The sequence below is a fragment of the Gadus chalcogrammus genome, chromosome 20 (genome assembly GCF_026213295.1).
Source record: "Gadus chalcogrammus isolate NIFS_2021 chromosome 20, NIFS_Gcha_1.0, whole genome shotgun sequence".
Classification (NCBI taxonomy): Eukaryota; Metazoa; Chordata; class Actinopteri; order Gadiformes; family Gadidae; genus Gadus; species Gadus chalcogrammus.
The window spans coordinates 20,045,205-20,065,155 of NC_079431.1; the positions used below are offsets into that span (position 1 = coordinate 20,045,205).

The 19,951-nt window shown below is 44.3% G+C and overlaps 1 protein-coding gene and 1 pseudogene across 1 annotated transcript; one reads left to right on the forward strand and one right to left on the reverse strand.

Moving 5' to 3' along the window:
- Nucleotides 1-113: 113 nt before the first annotated feature.
- On the forward strand, nucleotides 114-13,491 carry wdr4 (WD repeat domain 4). The gene is made up of 11 exons (XM_056579755.1): nucleotides 114-254; nucleotides 399-467; nucleotides 630-776; nucleotides 932-1,088; nucleotides 2,838-2,950; nucleotides 3,190-3,250; nucleotides 4,497-4,610; nucleotides 6,743-6,807; nucleotides 7,917-8,103; nucleotides 11,539-11,608; nucleotides 12,126-13,491. The coding sequence occupies exons 1-11, from the start codon at nucleotides 172-174 to the stop codon at nucleotides 12,311-12,313; spliced, it is 1,254 nt and encodes a 417-aa protein (XP_056435730.1). The 5' UTR covers nucleotides 114-171; the 3' UTR covers nucleotides 12,314-13,491.
- Nucleotides 12,150-19,951, reverse strand: part of LOC130373336 (high affinity cGMP-specific 3',5'-cyclic phosphodiesterase 9A-like) — a 28,612-nt pseudogene continuing 20,810 nt past the window's right edge.

Consider the following 19,951-nt stretch of genomic DNA (forward strand, 5'->3'; position numbering starts at 1 on the left):
ATTGTGTTCAGATATCTGTCTCTGTCTCTGCGTGTTGTGTACATTCTGTACTCTGGGGGATGGCGATGACGTATTTTATGAGCGCCACAATATGGGGCGATGACGCGTTTTATGAGCGCCATAATAGAGGAGGCACTCTCCACGTGACTGTCGTCGCATAGCTTCCTGGCAATGGCTACTATCGGCGCTTGTGGGGAGTGGATTGTATCCACATGTGACAGCAAACTAATTTCTATTCACACCAAACAGGACAGGTTAGTGAGACCTGTAATTGCTTTGCTCAGATATCACGCAGAATAAACTATATTTGTTCTGCCTTTACGTGCGTGTTGAACACTGGGGCTTCAAGTAGCTGTATGGCTGCTTACACTACACATTCACATCTGCCTTAATTACAGAGAACCGTTCGTGTTTGACTGCAGTGCCGCCGAAAAGAAACCAAAGGACACGGAGAGTGACAATAAAAGGTAACGTTAGTGGAGATGTTTTTTAACCTTTGTCACGATGTCAAGTTAATTTCTTGATCGGTTTCATGCCGGTAGACCGACTGATATATGGGTACACGATTTTATGTTCATGGATGTTTTACTGTTGTTTTACCCCTATCTCAACGGCTTTGGCTTCATAAGTGATGACGGTGGTGCTGATGAGACCGGACATGACGTGATCCTGGCCGTCGCCGTGTCGCCCACTGGAAGACTGGCGGCGCTGACAGACGACTCCAAACGCCTTGTTCTATTCCGATGTGACTCTCCATGGCAGTGCATCAGCACAAGGTGAAATAGTGCAATGTTCGTATTGCTTTACCACAGCCTTGATCACAACTGCCTCTTGGGTATAAACAACATGAACTGTCTTGCCTCATTAGAGGCTGTGTGTTGTCTGAACCCTCACGTCCTCCCTGTGTGTTCTGGTGCTTCCCTGGTCTCAGGTGGGTGGTGCGGCGCTGCACCTCCCTGGTGTTCAGCCAGGCCGAGGACCAGCTGCTGGTGGCGGACAAGTCAGGGGACGTCTACTCCTTCTCTGTGGAGGAGCCCCACAGGGCCGGGGAGCTGAAGCTGGGTCACCTCTCCATGCTGCTCGCTCTCGTAAGACCTGTCCTCCATGTAACGGACCAGTTATATACCATCATTTAGAGCCCTCAGGACACAGGGACGACCTCCTGTGGGCCCTGTTTAAAGTCAGGGGACAATAGTTTGGTGTGTGCAATGAATATATTGTGGTGGGGGATAAATGTGTAGATGTTATCTGAAATTAGGATTCTGCTGTTTTAGGGGGATGGCTTGTGGCTATTGCTAAAAGCCATTCAGTTTATGCAGGTGTTGTGAGCAATAGTTTATGTGGTAATATACCCAGTAGGCGGATATGGAATGAACACAGCATTGATGGCATAACGAAAAAGGCCTGCAGCTCGTGTTCAGTGGCTTATTATTGTTGTGGAAAAATGTATCGTAATGATACTATAAAATGATGTACAAATTATATAAAGCTTGTATGCATTCTCCAAGCAACTAGGCAAGGCAACTTTATTTATATAGCACTCGTCATACACAAGACAGGCTAAAATCGAACCTAGAGAGGTCTCCCTTGCCACTGTAGCCACAAAGTCTGATACTGAGACCATGCCACTCTCCTGACTTCTCTGATGTGTAGATTATTTTGGCAGTCTCATCCTTGCAGACATTTCCCTCCCCCCTCCCACCATAGTGTATTGTTAATTAACTTAACAATTAACTGTACATCCATTATTTCACTGAAGTTGTTTGGTAAAACGCTATTTGTGTCCGTCCGTCCCCCCAATCAACTTTGCATTTCTTTTGTTTATTTATTTGTTTGTTGGAATTGTCCTCTGTGAAGCGCTTTGAGTGCTATATAAATCCAATTTATTATTAGGTATTAGGTGAGTGCTGCATGCAGTGCTCAACTATTGTTCATCTTAAGTTTTATTCTTTCTTTATTATTCTCTACAAACTTTAGGACCTTTCTCCTTCCTCAAATTTTCACCACGGGCGATTTTCCCGCCCAATTTAATAACGTTAGACGCACCTTTTAATAACGTTAGGCTGGAAAAATGAACATAAGGCGAGTACATACAATTTCAGCTTTCAAAAAAACACCAGATTATTATAATTCTTTCTACAAACAATCAATACGATACCTTTCATAAGGCATATCGTTTGTGCAGCTAGTACCACTATAACTTCAGCTACTACTTCTACTTCAGCTACTGCTAGGGTTAGCAGTACCTTGCAGACCTTCCAGATTCAATTCCTAAAACATTTCTGCATTTTTAGCAATGCTTTGTGCTTTTCATTCAGCTGTCACTTTATTTGATTCCAACTATTATTTATTTTTTAAATAGTGTGCATGTTTACATTGTTTAGTCCGTTTAGACTTTGAACTCTGTTCAAATCCCTTCACTTGATTTAAGCCATTTAACGTTTCTTTATGTCTTAATCTATGTGGCTTTATTACAACATATTTTCAACCTCACTTTGTACTTCAGCACTCACCGCATTTTCTGCAGGAAATACATTTTCTAGTAATTATTAGTATTATTATTACCGCTTTCTATTAAATCAAAAACTTTGCTTTCAAGAAGTGTCGAGGCAAATGTATTATTTACATTTACTATACATCTACAACTCTTGACACCTCCTGGTCAGCGTGAACTCCAGTTCTACATCTTCAAAGTGTCTAAATTGGTACAATATCATAAAGGAAATAATTATCTTGGACTAGTTGGTCTGGATACATTTATTTATGGAGTACATCAATAAAACAGTATGTGGTACTACTTGAGATGGTCTCTGTAATGTCTTCTGCTTGCTCTCCAGACACTCTCACCCGACGACCGCTACGTCATCAGCGCTGACCGTGACGAGAAGATCCGGGTCAGCCACCTCAAGTCTCCTCACAACATCCAGGCCTTCTGCCTAGCCCACCGAGAGTGAGTGCACCATCCACCGCCGTCACCCTGTCAGTTCTCTACTAGTAGTATCAATAATCAGGATGTCTCATGTGTCTTCACATCCGGTTGTTCAGCCCTCCCTTTAACTGAATCTATGTTTATTACTTTATCGGTTATATTTTAACATGGCTATTTAGGCTTATAGCAGCCAAGTAGCTGTGTTTTATCTGTCAGGTACAATGGAACCCTTTCTAAGATGTGTTCTGTGATCTCTCCAGGTTCGTCAGTTCTCTGTTGATCCCTGCGGCTCACCGGGAGTGGCTCCTCTCTGGATCAGGAGTGAGTCTCATCTCTCAGAACATACCAGAACACACCGGGTCTCTGACTTGGCTAAACCCAGGGGTCAAGACTGCGACCAAATGGTTGCATTTTGCGCCCAAAATTTGAGTGTGCGGCTGAACCTTTTTTATTTTTCTATTTGTACAAGGTAAACGGGGAAGGGGTGCGTCAACGAATCTGGAATCTGTAGCAGGCCATTGAGTGTGAGAAGGATAGGGAATTGCCACTGTAAGTGGCTCATTTATGGAGGGGGAGGGTCCTAGGGATTAAATATCGAGCGTACGAAAACGTTTCTGAGAAGGAGAACGATTTCACAACCTGCTACATGTGTTTGAACAATACGCAAACTATTGACGCGTTCTGCCGACCTGCGGCTAGTGTTCCAGTGCCAGAGTCCTGCACGTGTCTTATTTTGCAAAACCGTACCCGCAATAGTTAAAACCGCATTTGACCCGACGGTAGCGCAAATTACATTCCTCACCCGACCCGCTATAGATTGATATCGACGCCCGACCCGCACCCGAAGCAAAATTTGACACATTAGATGTAACGGCGGGGAAATACACTATGTGGTGTTTGGCCTGGTGCTTAAGATTGCTGTGCAAATCCACTGGTGTCAGTTTTAGTTGACTACTCCGCTCCTGAATAACGTATCCAGCACCGGAGAGGTCTTGCTCGCAATCGTAAAACCCGGTCCGACTTGCGCTGTTCAGGCGCCCCCGCACCTGTGTCCGACACATTAGTTTTCACCCGTTTCATCCAAATTCTGCGGGTCACCCGTCGGGTACCCGAACCCGGTCAGGACTTCCTGTGCCATAAAGGGAGGCGCCTGCTAATGCATTCTCAGAGCAGCTGGCAGAGCGGGCAGAGAGGAGGCGCAGCGGGCAGAGAGGAGGCGCAGCGTCCTGCGGCATGACAAGCGGGCGCACCGTGAAACTGTCGCTTCCGTACTCGTCGAACGCATGCGCTAGCACACGTAGAAACAGTTGGTATAATGAATTTGAAACCGCACTTTGTAATTTCTGCATCCATTATCAAAATATTTATTACTAATGCAGTGAAAAAAATTAGAATCACATTGCCATGTAGATTTATGGTGTGTGCCCCCAAAATTTCTGTTCATGACCCTCAAATCTTCAGTTAGGGGCCACAGTGCTCCTAGTGAAAAGAGATGGTCTGGAGCCCTGGAATGATTATTTCGGTCTTGCAATTTATTCATCCCTCTCTTTGTCTCGCCCGCTCTCAGGATGGGAATGTGATTCTGTGGCAGTATGAATCTGGGCGGGAGCTCCAGAGATGGGACATGAGGAAGCTGAGGGAAGCCCCTGACGGCACCAAAGATGGTGAGGAGGAGGAGAAGGTAACCAACACTACTACCCACACCTTCCCCATCACATGGTCTTCTTAGAGGAATGTCTGCAAACTGAAAATACTACAGCAAAATCACTTGTTTAACTCCTACTGGTCACAGTCACACAAAGCAATTTCTTATGTGCACAACACGCATGAATATATGTTTTTTTTAACCAAGGCGCCTGACATCATGTATAGATAGGCGGAACTGGTTACATAACATTAGTACTGTAGGAGCCTGCTTAATATAGCCTAGTGTCCGTACTGTAGTGTCCATAGGGGCCTGGGGGTCTCTGAGGTGGGGGTATCTGTCGTATGAGAGATTCCTGAGCAGCCCAGTGTGGAAACACCAGCTGCCAGATGATGCCAGACACCATGTGTTCCCCCCCCCCCAAGGTGTCGGGGCTTCAGAAGACTAGGTGTGTGTGTGTGTGTGTGTGTGTGTGTGTGTGTGTGTGTGTGTGTGTGTGTGTGTGTGTGTGTGTGTGTGTGTGTGTGTGTGTGTGTGTGTGTGTGTGTGTGTGTGTGTGTGTGTGTGTGTGTGTGTTAATTAGGGGTGTAACGATTCACCAATACGGATCTGTATCCGGTTGGATTAACGCAGATGCGCTGTCTTTCCCTTACATAGACCAATGTGTGGCGCAGGACCACAGAATCAACACCGAGCGCCACCAAATGATTCTGTTCATTTTTGGCCATTTTTAAATATAAACATCGTTCCGTTCATTCTTCTCCGCATAGCGCTCTTATTCCCTGTCATTCTCGTTCACACACGCACACAGAGACAAGCGCATATATACACTACCACTTATTGGATAAACCCGTGTATCATGCATGCACAAGCACTGACCGCGGTTTCGCCCGCTCCTCCTCTCAACGCGCCTACAAAGGCAAAACCGAAGGAGCGGGTTATGTAAGGAATAATGTATAGAACGCCAGTCATTATCGGGAAAATAAGCCCGGACAGGGCGAACAGGCACCAACGCGCAGCGGAGGTGTCTTGCTTCGCCTTGAAGGGGCTTATTTCCGATAATGACCGGTGATGTTCTATACGTTTTTGTTACCAGCATTCATAGCGTTGATCAGCAGAGAAATAGTCCGCCAAAGACGTTGACGTCGCTTAGCTACCGAAGACACTGGGGTTGATAAGTTACCGGTACTTGCGGGGTGATACCAAAGACGTCATCAGAGGCAAAAAATCCTGCTTTCCTTGAAAGTGGTCAATCATACTAATGATTATACTTAGCAACAGTGAATTATCAAATATAATTCACCGTCGGAAGTTGTGAAGGGCCCATGCAAGTGAACGGAACGTTCCATGGCATTGAGAAGACCCGTGTAATAATTGCGATTAATGTGAAATGCGGTTAAAGTTTATATATATTACAGTGTTAGACCCCGATGCTGTTCTGCCGGCAATTTTAATTAGGACCCCCCCCGCCACACATTTCTACCTGGTCTGTGGGAAACACTGGATGCACCTACATCGATACGTGGGCCCCTGAATTGATTTAATATGACCAAGAATCCGTCTCGATGCACCGATATAAATGTTCCGAAACGGTTGAGTGAAGCTTCAACCTGATATCAAGACAGAAAATCAAACTTAAGGAAGCGGGCGGATCCGCATAACGCAGCGCCATACCGCTCCCTACATTAAACACAGAACCTAGAATAGGCCCGATACAGCACTCTGTGGCTCGTCTGGTGTGCGCTGCTGTGACCCAGTCACTCGGACCGAGAGTGGATCTGAAAGACACTGACTCCAGTCCCTACACACAGCACTTGCGTGATATATATTGCTGTTTCACTTTTTGAAGCGTTGTTCCAAAAAAAAAAGTGTTTTAACCAATTTGACTGTTTTAGAAATGAGGTGTCTACGTCACTACAGCCCAATTTAAAATGTTACACGGCGCAGCACCACAAACATCGAAAACCGTGATCTATCTATGTATGACCATTTTTGTGAAAGCAAATGCGTGACTTTTATTATTTTGTAGGAGCAGGCTCCTACTCCTACAAGGTAGCCTTGCTTTCAATAGAAATATTTGCAAAAATTATTCTAATTTTTTTCTTGCTTTCCTGTAACCGTGGCGATAACGGACACCTTCTAAATGGCTTCCTGCTGTGTTTGACCAGAGGTCGGCCGTGAGTCGGATCACAAGCTCTCCGGACGGCCTTCACGTGGTGGTACAGTGTGAAAGGTCAGTGGATTTATGCCCCCCCCCCCCACGTTTAACCAATTGTCAAGTTTGTCCCTGCTCTGTCCTCCTACTGCTGCTTGATTTGTATGCTTTTAAATGTTTTGAGTGACTTTTATTTTTATTTCATGTTTTTCTATAATCTTGTATGTTATTGCAGTTTTAAAATCCATGGTTGTGTTAAAGGGTTATATTGAGTAAACCTGGTACACATCACTCACCATCTGTACACCATTTCCATGACACACAAAGTCTGTAAGGCTTTGATTTATTTATAATACATGGCCAACTGACTCTTTATTTAGTAACCTCCTTTCTATCAACATCCCTCGTTATTGGTTTCTGTTGAAACGCTGTCCAAGTGTCAGTCATGTCCCGACATTTAGACCAGCGTTAATTTGAGCCCGGGACATGGGCTATATATTCTCTTGTCACCGGGCGGAGGAAGACACGGGTCAAAAGTATTTTTGGATGCTTTCTATCAGCACTTTGTGTAGGTTAATTGCACTTTAACCACACCATTGATGTAGATGTAAAGGAAAAGTAAGCTTTCTCTTGTAGTCCACAAACGTATGCTGCGGTCATAATAACATGCACTGATGCCATTTTGTATTGTATCTGTATCAGAGCACACTCTTATTCAACTGATAAGTTTGCTGTTTTCTTTAAACAATACTGTTGACTTCTCTACTACTAATTGGATTCATGCTGATTATATTTATATGGCTATAGTTTGTTAATCTCATGGTTTAAACTTTTAATTATGAGATTAACAAACTATAGTCATAGAAGCATAATCAGTATAAAGTCTGGTGATAAAGAGACAGAATGACAGAGCAAGTGATCAGATAAAATGTAATTTATCAAGTACACAGGGCTCCTGCTTTCTGAGTCCCTTATGGTGCCCTCTGCTGTCAGGATATAGGTACTGCACCCATTCTCTCTAGTTGGGGCGGTACTCTGTGCTTTGTGATGCACATAATTCAAGTTTCCAATTGATGCCTGAATGAAATGGTTTGATTTAAGTTACACAATCACAAAAAAAAGTAGAGTAGATACAAGACTGTACTCTAGTAACGGGGAATGTGCTGGTTGTCTTGCTGTGTCTCCAGAGCTGCTACGGTCCAGATGCTGAGCCTGGAGAAGGGTACTGAGGACAGACTGACCCCCAGCCACCAGCTCACCCTGCCCCACTGCCCCCTGGATATCACCTTTGACCCCAGAGGCCGACTGTGGGTGCTGCTGGACTCTGCCGACACACCGTTCCAGGTGTACACGCACACACAGGATGGTTGGCAGGTAGGAGCTTTGAAACCGATTCTTTGGGGGAAAACCAGTTAATTAGTTTCAATACCACAACACCTTATGCTGGACTAAGGTCTTTGATCTAAAAGATTGACGGCGATTTGGTGTCATTGAGAAGACAAAGGACTAGGGATGCACGATATATCTGCGTTAATATCGGTATATAAAATTGGGCCGATATTCTCTAGTTGTGTGTCGGGAGGGGGAGGGGGATACGGCCATGTGTATAGGGGGATTATTTGTTTATCAACAAGGCGGATGCGGGCGCAGAATGAACGCAAAAATAAAATTGTTTGACCAGTTGCCATGTTTATCTCCGTGTGGTTGCGGTGTTAATAAGCGATGTTGTCAGCTTACTGTTACATTAAACTGAAATCAGAAAACGCGGTTATACGCTATAGACCAGGGGTTTTCAAAGTGTGAGAGAGTAAGCCCCCCCTCAGAGAAAAATTTTCAGCTGAGCCCCCCCCCCCTCCCAAAAAAAAAAGTTCTAAATACCTGTGTTTTGAAAGCTATCTTAAATATTTTACACATTTTAAACATCTCTGATCATAATTTTAAAACATTTGAAACATATTTTTGAAACATTTTAAACATATTTCTGAAACATTACAACATGCGTTTTTAAACATATTTCTTAACACAATTTAACAACTTTATCTAAGCATGTTTTAGATTAACCTTTTTTAAATAAATTTGAACATCTTAATCTGTGTAAACTGCCAGTTTACACAGATTCATTCAGGGTCCCCGACTCTGAATTTTCAGAGTCTAATCAGATCTGCCTTTTCAGTCCAGAGATTCGACTATTCGGCGGGGTTTGTTTACCGGCGTTGCTATGGTGACCTCAATTATTATAAGCAACTGAAAACGATGCCGGTTTGAAACTAAAACTGTGATTCTGAAAAAAATATGAATGCTATAAAAATTCCGTTTAGATAGTATTGAAGATACAAGTGTGTAGATTTGTTTAATGGTTTGAACGATGGTAAACGGTTGAAAAATGAATGAGTTATGATGTCTAGAAGTAGGTGTATCAGAATGGGCTGACGTCTTCAATGAAAACAGCTAAAAACGAAGCGATATGAAACTAAAACTGTGATTCTGAAGAAATTTTAAATGATATCGAAATTCTGTTTAAATATTATTGAAGTTACAAGTGTGTAGATTTGTTAAATGGTTTGCACGAAGTTAAACGGTTGAAAATTGATTTAGTTATGTTACTTCTACAGTTGAAGTACGACTGATGATTTGAATCATCGACTTTCAGGGTTTTTTTTCGGGGGGGGGGGGGGGTTTTCTCACGTCGCGCCCCCCCTGAAGAACTCTGGCGTCCCCCAGGGGGGGCGCGCCCCACAGTTTGAAAACCACTGCTATAGACCCTATAGTATCTGTGGTATAAAGGCTGAGATGAATTTCAAATTATAAATATGTACACTTCATGTTGAAAGTATAGACCGTCGCGATTCCCATTGAAACAAATGGCGCGGTGATTATTCTTCAAAATGAGAGCTGGTAAATTGTGAAAAATGAACTAAACTGTAATCAGACAGCGCGGTTATATGCTATAGACCCTAGCGCAGGGATGGGCAACTGGCAGCCCGCGGGCTGCATACGGCCTGCATCCTTTACGCAGTCAGGCCCGCAGAAAACTTGGTTAAGAAAGAAGAAAAACAGTGTCTGTTCATAGAATTCAAAGGCAAAACCATGCGTCTAGTTTGCTTAGAAACGATATCAGGCATGAAAGATTTCCAGTTAAGTCGCCACTACAACTGCCCTGAAGTGAATATCATGCTTGTTGGGTTCGAGTTCATTGAGTTGTTGCATTTAATGTTGGGCCACTGTTTTTCAGTTTTGTGATTGAATGATGATGTCAGCCCTTTGCACTGATCAAACTACTAACCAATCATGTGGCTGTTTGAGCATGGAAAACATGAAATGAATGTATGTTGGTTCAATCAACATACCATACATAGGTTATGAATCTGGAAGATTTTGTAGGTAGTGGCCATCCCCAAAATGCACCAGAATACAGGAAATCATATCCAACAAATTCAAAAATGTGTAGCTTCTCTGTTTACGTGTAGTTGAAGTGCACAGTCACATGGCCCTCTGATGGTGATGATGAAGAATTGTGGCTCTCTTTATCATGAAAGTTGCCCATCCCTGCCCTAGAGAATAGGTTGGTTGGTAAAGGTTGGTTACTTATGTTTTATGGCAGCCCTGTAACCTTGTTATTTGGAAGTTAAATACGTTCTGAGAATAAAGGAAGACGTTTAAAAAATTCAGATTACTTGATTTTCAGTCTGTACACAATTTTATCATCTGAGACTTAAAAAAAAATATATATATCGGTTATCAGTAGGGATGGGCGTGAGGAATCGATTACTCGAGTACTCCTCGTTACAAATGAACTCGGTTGGTGGACAAGCAAACTCGAGTTTGCATATACACACACAAACAAAGCATGCCGTGGGCACAAAGCAAATGAAATGTATCAAATTTCTGTGTGGCGCGTGCCGTGCCGTGTGCAGGCACGCCAGAATTCAAAAAGTTAAGAGATGGCGGTTAAATCAAAGCGCAGCGAAGAATTGAAATACTTTAAAGAAATAGGAGATCATAAGGTGAAATGTAAAATATGCCAAGCGAAATCGAGCTACCAGAGTACTACAAGTACTATGCGGCAACATATGCTCCTGAAACACAACGGTGAGTTTGGGAAAGCAGACCCGCAGCAACCAAGTGTGTCGGCTATTTTCACCGCCGCAAAACGCAGCTGTAATCCCGGCCGTGTAGAGAAGATCACAACGCTGAGTATTTCCATAGTCCATTTGCTGCCGTTTTATTTGCAGCTTTAAATTATTTGCAATGGTTAAGCTACTTGTTTTGTTTTTGTTTTTTTAAACCGTCACAGGCCTTGGTTCGACGTGATTTTAAATTGTGAGACGTATGTTTATTTTTGTAAGGAAAATGTGTTTTGAACGTTTGCAGAAATAAATAATGAATACTCTGATAACTGACTGTTTTGATGGAGAATAAGCATTACATGTTTGGTTGGTAATATTGCTGTCCTTCATTAGGCCTATTCCTGCTGCAGATGCCTTGGATTCTAAAAATAGATTTGATTAAACGAGTATTCGATTGATCCTCGAGGAATTTTCGATCACTCGAGTTTGGAATTTACTACTCGTGCCCATCCCTAGTTATGGCCATAACAGCAAAATTAATATCGGTATCGGCCAAAATGTTCATATCGGTACATCCCTACCAAGGACTGATGGCATCAGAGCTTGCATACCTGCTGTCACCGTCACTTTGGTTATGCAATGGGTCACCACAAGACACAACTCCTTTATTTGTACTTGTTCGTCTCAAAGGGTGATTGGGCCGATATATGCTCGCTCACAGAGCTCTTGTTCCATGTTCTAGCGTGATGCAGACAACGCCGAAGTGAGCCGGGTGACTGAAGCCCTCAAACCCTACTGGAAGGCCCTCCAACGTGAGTCACAAACAAACACTCCCCTCTCTACATTCAGATAACCCTCTACATTCAGATAACCCTCTACATTCAGATACCCCTCTACATTCAGATACCCCTCTACATTCAGATACCCCTCTACATTCAGATACCCCCCTACATTCAGATAGCCCCCTACATTCAGATAGCCCCCTACATTCAGATAGCCCCCCTACATTCAGATAGCCCCCCTACATTCAGATAGCCCCTCTACATTCAGAAAACCCCTCTACATTCAGAAAACCCCTCTACATTCAGAAAACCCCTCTACATTCAGAAAACCCCTCTACATTCAGAAAACCCCTCTACATTCAGGTAACCCCTCTACATTCAGGTAACCCCTCTACATTCAGGTAACCCCTCTACATTCAGGTAACCCAACATGCCGTTCAGCTGCTCCAAACGTCTGTAACGTGTGTTCTATGTGACAGACGTTTGGAGCAGAGCTCTAAAGCAATATCTGTAGCTCTAAGAGTTGGTCCCTCTCCCTCCCCCGCAGCGCTGGCTGTGGCAGAGAGCCGCTTCGAGCACCTGTATAAGGTGAACTTCGACAACATGGAGTCCTACATGGAGAAGAAACGCCTGCGTCTGGAGCAGCAGAAGAGCCACTGGGGCAAGAAGAGGACGACCGGGGACGGCAACAAGACCCCCGGCAAGAAGAGGAGCAAGGAGAACAAAGTGAAGTGAGCGTCTGGAGGACACGCAGCGAGCTGTAGGAGCATTGGAGATCTGGGAATGACCATGGACTTTTTGGCATTGGCCAAAAGAAAGCTACTGTGTAGTGTTTGTGTTGGGACAGAATTAAGAGATGGTAATGAGGATTTTTTTTTTTTTTTTATAAACATTTATGGACCAGAATACTCTTCTCCTCATTTTTTTACCGTCTACTTTGTGCAGCCACATGTATGCCATTTACCCAATGATGTTCTGCACGCAGCAAAGCAAGCTCATAGGACAGTTGTAATAATTCAACCTTTATTTGTTTGTAGGAAAGAACAAAGGTGACTAGAAATCTGTACAATCTGTAAAAAACAACACATTTAAAATAAAAACAAGGCTGATAGAGAAATATCTAAATAATGTTCACTGCAGTAGCTGTACAAATGTAGACACTCCCTGAAAATAATGCTTTAGATTTGTCCGTCGGTCCCTGAGCAAGCGTGCACGCCTCCACCCAGTGGTTGGTTTTAAATATTAGGCCTGGAAACCACTACATCAAATCCAATCCTTCAGGTTGATCTGTGATGGACTGCTCGTACCTGGCGCAATGCGCTCTACTAGAACATCGCTCCGCACACATCCTATTGGTCCTGTCTCCGGGCCTGGGGAGGGGTGGCGGGGGAAGGTTTCGGCTCGGGGGGCCCGGAACCAAACTGTGAACTCTGCTCTGGCACTCTGCTCACCTGCTCTACTTTCACTGGTGCTGAAAACAAACATACACTGTAAGAGAAATATTTCAATGATTACATTTGATGTTCTAATGTGATCTGCAGTTTCTTTAAAGGCCACTGGGTAGCAGCAAAATAAAATAAATGCAAGTGTGCACTTAAATATGAATTTATGAATGAGTTGTAAATATGACGGCAAATACTAATTTGGAATAATTTGTGGCTGATGTTCCTGAACGGATCGGATGTAAAGACCATATTACATTGAAGCTAAAGTTTACTGAATGATGTCCGTCGTCTATGGCGATAGAGAACCTTTTATCTCAGTGTGAAAGTACAACATATAAATTGGTGTGGACCTACCTCAAACCTCCTACTTCTTCTTCCCTATTGTCAAGTTTTCACTTTTCTTCTTCTTCACCTGCAAAAAAAATAAACAAGAACATGGAAACAAAGATAGACCATGAGCTGTGGGGTGTTTCTAATGATCCGCATCAGAGCTGGGTTATAAATTACTTGCTTTACAGTGATTTACTGGGAGGTGAATTTATAATCTCAAATGGTTGAATATACCGTGATAAAGAAACGTGGACATATAATAATGGATTGAATTGATATTGACTTTCAGACCTGAGAGGGGTGGGTGTTGCACTATTCAACACACACTCACCTCGTTCATGGCGTCGTCGATCTGCTTGAGTTCCTCATAGCGGTCTCTGGACTCTCTCAGGGGCTGGACCATTACGTCCTCAATCTGAGGAAACAGCTGTAACAGGCCCAGAGCGGTCTTTATCACTGACCGTTTGGACTGTGGTGCATTCATGTTTTCAATTGAAGTCATATTCCCTGTTAAGCAGATGATATATATATATAAATAATTTTCTTTTTTTAATTTTTTTTGGTAATTCATCCAAATGTACCCCGATGTGAAGGATAGCTATTCTTCCGACAATATCTGCCAAGCACTATTGATTAGAATCTGTTCAGTGAGGACCTTTTACGACACCAAAGTCACAGCAAAGGAATGAATACCATAAAGAGAGATAATCGTCAACATCAACCTAAATAACCTATATAATTCATATTACATGACTATTTCTAAGCGTTCTCTCATCATACGGACCTTCATGACGGTCTCAAACATGGGGATCAGGACGAACTTGATGAAGCCGATCTGAGCGGTGGGCTTGGTGACCTTCTCTCTGTCCATGAACGGAGCCACAGGCAGACCCTCTGTCTTCTCCCGGTCGCTCTGCAGAGAGAGAGAGAGAAACAACCCATAATACTATTTATTATGTTGTTTATATAATATAAGGTTAATTTATTATTGATGGAGTTACACAAGAACGCAGGTCATGACACATATAACCATTTTAAGTGATTTACTAGGACCGGAACAATACTACTAGTCATACTTAACAGGTGCCGTAGAGCACCCTCTAAGGCATGGTAACAACAATGCAGCTATCCATTGCATACATAACGCTATTGATGATACCCATTGAATCTCAAAAATCAATACACAGCCCTTCCCCGATCAATCTGACAATCAATCACGGCCTGGTATCCGGTTTGAATAGTCTATAATCCCTGATGAGGGGATTATAGACTTTTCAAACGGGATACCGTTTTGGTCAGGATCAGGGCGTGGGGGGGGGGGGGTTGAAGCACTTTGGGCCAAGCTCTTCGATTGGTTGATATGTTGCCACATGTGTTAGATAAGTTGGATGTTGCTGTTAACAGAAAGGCATTCTCTCTGCACTCGGCTGACTTTACAGCACCTAAGATGAGTTGCGGTCTGAAGACACACAGTTTTTATGAGTGTTTGTTGTTGTTCTAGTCCAGATTAACAGGTTATCTTCTTGATGGCCATGTGGCTGATAAACCTGTTCATTGATTAAGCTTTATGTTTCTTGTGTAATGATGAGTCATGTCATGATGGCTATTGATTCTATAAACTGATATTATTGAGATATTGCACTAAGATGCCTAAGACATTGGTTCTACTACACTTTGTACTTTCTCCATGTCACACAAAAAAACAAAAAACAAGTATCTCCATGCTTCAGTGCACTCACATTAATCTCTCACATTAATGTCTAAGTGTAATTACTCTGAGGTTCTCGAAGTACGACCACATGCATGAAGTACCCCTGCCTGCACAAAGTACTCACATCTCCAATAGATATTACCACTGCATAAAGTACTCATATCTCCAATATAGATACCACAGCATAAAGTACTACCATCATATGTGGTACTCCTAACTTGATGCTGAACTACTGAATCAAGTACTTCTATCCTTATGACATACTACCACTCCATGAAGTAACCTTACCTGCATAAAGCAGTATTTACTGTAAAGAGAGCTCCTACCTGCATGAAGTACTACCACTACATGAAGTTCTCCTACCTGCATGAAGTACTACCACTACATGAAGTTCTCCTACCTGCATGAAGTACAACCACTACATGAAGTACTCCTACCTGCATGAAGTACTACCACTACAAGAAGTACTCCTACCTACATGAACAACTACCACTACATGAAGTACTCCTACCTTCATTAAGTACTACCACTACATGAAGTACTCTTACCTGCATGAAGTACTACCACTACATAAAGTATTCCTAACTGCATGAAGTACTACCATTACATGAAGTATTCCTACCTGCATAAAGTACTACCACTACGTGAAATACTCCTACCTGCATGAAGTACTACCCCTACTTGAAGTTCTCCTACCTGCATGAAGTACTACCACTACATGAAGTTCTCCTACCTGCATGAAGTACTACCACTACGTGAAGTACTCCTACCTGCATGAAGTACTACCACTACATGAAGTACTCCTACCTGCATGAAGTACTCCTCCAGCAGGCAGTCCACCCAGGGCTCAGCCACCTCCATGGGCCGCACCTCGTTGGAGATGTCACAGCACTTGATCAGGACCATCTTCAGCTGGGGGGGGTAGTCAGAGGTCAACAGGAGAGGAGAGGAGGGGGTAGGAACCAGGAGGAGGAGAGGAGGGGAGAGGAACCAGGGGGAGGAGAGGAGGGGGGCAGTAGAGGGGGTAGGAACCAGGAGGAGGAGAGGAGGGGGTAGGAACCAGGAGGGGGAGAGGACCAGGGGGAGGAGAGGAGGGGGCAGTAGAGGGGATAGGAACCAGGAGGAGGAGAGAAGGGGGGGAGGAACCAGGAGAGGAGAGGAGGGGGCAGTAGAGGGGGGTAGGAACCAGGAGGAGGAGAGGAGGGGAGGAACCAGGGGGAGGAGAGGAGGGGGCAGTAGAGGGGGTAGGAACCAGGGGGAGGAGAGAAGGGGGGACTGCCATTTCTGCTGGTCTTCAGGGTTATTGAATATTATGGAATATATGAATGGCTTATCTTGGTAGATGCGTACAGCGTGCACAGAAGTGATCGAGACCAGCAGTACCAGCGCCCACAGCTCACAGAGGAGACTGAGCTCATTCTGAACATGAGAAGCTATCATACGCTCTGGATGAATGTCTTTTGCAAGAACACAGCCCCAGTATGTGAGTTAGTGGGCTACAGCCCTGAGCAGATTGTGTTGTGTGGTTACATGTGTAGACTGGGAGGAGAATGGTCTGCATCGGTGACGCACACATCAGTCATGGTGGTGAAAATGGCGTTTTTTTCGCGGCAGGTGAAAGAGTTAGGCAGACGCTTACACATGTCACATGCTCCTCATCGCTGTAGTCAAAGACGTCCACCTTCTGCTTGAAGGAGTCCAGGATCTCGCCGTGTCGCGCCATGTCCGTGGCCAGGATCAGCGTGATGGTGCTCTGTCACATAACCACACACACAAACTAGTGACTCTCCAGAAAATGAGTCAAAGCAGGACACAAACTAGCTCAGTTCTCATGACGCCCTACAGTACAGCAGTGTTAGCACATGCTTTTAACCAAAGCAACTTCCCAAACAATGTACAATTTTAGTAAATCCAAATATAAGTTGTCTACTTTATTGGATAGCCCTTTATTACATTTCCTGTCTTCACAGGCCGCATTAAACAAGACCTCTCATCCATCGTCACGATGGAGAAGAAACTTTGAGAAGCAAGATAGAAAGAGCTTCCCCCTCCTTCCAGGGAGGGTAAGGAGTCCAGTTGTGGCCATAATTGGCATACACACAGATTTACTTCAGACCCTGGAGTGCAGACAGTGCGGCTATAGAGGGGCACAGAATACGCGGTCCTGACCTGGCGGATCTGTTTGAAGGCCTCAGGGGCGAAGCTGGCAAGAGGTTGCAGTCGGGCTGGGAGAAGATCTGGAAGGCTATGGCACAGTGATGGTTCTCGAGGGGAGAGATGTCGTTGTAGCGCACCGCTAGGTCTGTCCGAGCATTGACCTGGTACCTGGCAGAGAGACATAGAGATGGAGGGAGAGAGATAGAGGGAGGGGGGCGGGATGGAGGGAGAGAGAGAGATAGAGGGAGGGGGGATGGAGGGAAGAAGGATGAAGGGAGCGATATAAAGAGAGAGAGTAGAAGGATTGTAGCAAATAAATAGTAATTATAGCGATTGTCCAACTAGCGGAAGTAAATCCATAAATGACTCTGTACCTGGACCCTGTGTGTGAGTGTGTGTTAAGAGTGTGTGTTCTTACGTGTGTTGTATCCAGGATGATCCAGTCGTGACACACAGCTGCGGTCATTAGAATCAAGATGTCCACTTGAGTGAACTTCTCCTGAGAAACACACACAACGCACACAAGAATACAAACACAAGCCCAAATACAAACACACATACACACACACACACACACACACACACACACACACACACAACAACACAATTATTTTATTTGCTAGCAGTTCAATGGCCACACACATCGATAAGGTGTGTGTTTCCGTGATAGCCTGATGGTGAATTTGTGAGAGAATGAGGAAGGAAGCAAAAGGGTGGGAGACACAGTTATAGAGAGGGAGGGAGAGGGAGGGAGAGGGAGCGAGAGAGTGTGTGAGAGAGATAGAGAGAAACAGAGAGAGAGTGAGAGTGTGAGGGACAGTCCGAGAGGGAGAGAGAGAGTGAAAGAGAGATAATAATGAATAAGAAGTGTCTACATTAGCACCTGATTAAGGGAAGCCTCTTAATGAACGGCCCGACTGTGAGATAACAGAACCGCCTGGGAGGGGTTGTCATTGGCAACAGGGAAGCCTCTGTTCATTGGCAGCCTCCCCTCACACAGACACAACATACTTGCCCTGACATAAATACCGTCGATGTCACAAATACAGTGTATGAAGCAGAGTCGCACTAGCGGAGTATCTACAGAAGAGTACCCTTACCTGGAGGCTGCACTGGCAGATCATGCTGTACATCATCTGCGTCACACAGAAAACAATGGCGGAAGTTGTGGAAGGGGTTATTCCTGTAGTTGTCATGGATACATAACTAAAGAGAGAAACAGAGAGGAGATGTGTCAACGCTGATTTTAAAGCCAAGTCTGACAGGGACACAAGAGCCAGAACATCTCTCCCACCAATATCATGAAAGTGCTTCAAAAAACAAGACAAAATAACATACGTAAGGTGCCGAGAGAGAGAGAGGCGGGGGGGGGGGGGGGGAGAGAAACTTACTAGGCCATCGCTTTGAGTGTGATGGGGTTGATGGTGAAGTCCTTCACCAGCCCTAAGTCGTGGTACATGTGCTCTAGCAGCTCAGCCTCTGGGGGGGAAAACAGAGAGCGATCCACTCTAACTACATGCCAAATGGTTGAGGGTCCTAGACTTATTATAGACACTGACTGATTTTACAATTACATACTATCTACCCTTTTTAGGATTCAGCATGTGTTCTTTAGCAAGATTTAAAAAGAAACTTAATTTTCGAACAAACACAGTTCTTATTAGCCATTTTGGAACAAAATTTTTTCAGAAAAATATCTAAAAGCTCAGTTTTGTTTCCATTTGTATGTTGTCTTCTCGTCTAGCAGCTGAAGTACTGCACTATGATCTAGAAGCAGGGGCTTGCAGGGGAACCCCTCGGTCTGCAAGTGTAGTAGTGAATAAAACAGGGCCTACCCCAAGTAGTGCCATAGCCGAGACAATAAGATTGTGCATTTCCTTTTTTCATTAAACATTGTAACATGTTTGCTTCATGTGGAACTTTGTCTTACTAACATAGTCCGTTACTTTTGATTTGTACCATATTTTCTGCCTGCATACCAATCTCTGATCAAATTGAAAGTGAACCATTGATTAATTGTTGATGTCGATGGTATAAGGTATCGATTTATGGTCAGGTGGTCTATCTCACCTCATTGGGTCCCCACTGCCAAGCATCAAATGTAGCTGTCTGAGCGCTTCCACTGTCTCCTTAGACAGATGGTACTACACACTACACACACACACACACCACACACACACACCACACACACACACACACACACACACACACACACACACACACCACACACACACCACACACACACACACACACATTCAAACACACACCCCACACACGCACAAACGCAAACATACACGCACAAACACACACACAAACACACACACACACACCACACCACACACAGTCCCACACATGCTCGCAAATACACCCACAAACAAACACGCATGCCTGCACGGACACACACATACCAAACCACACACGCACAGGAACACGTGCACACGGAGGAGGGGGAGGGGGGGGAGGGTATGGAGAAGGAGCGAGAGAAAAGAAGAGAGAAAAGAGAGACAGTGTTTTGGAGTAGGCTTGTTCACATGGCTGAGCTGTGGTCCTTACCTCATTGGCTTCCCACAGCCAGACATCGAAGCCAGGCTTTCTCTGAGGGCGTCTATGGTCTGTGGTGACAGCATGTACTGCAGACACAACAGGGTCGGTTAACCTCACTCTCTGGCTCAGGACCACCTCAGACCACACAGGGTCGGTTAACCCTCACTGTCTCTGGCTCAGGACCAC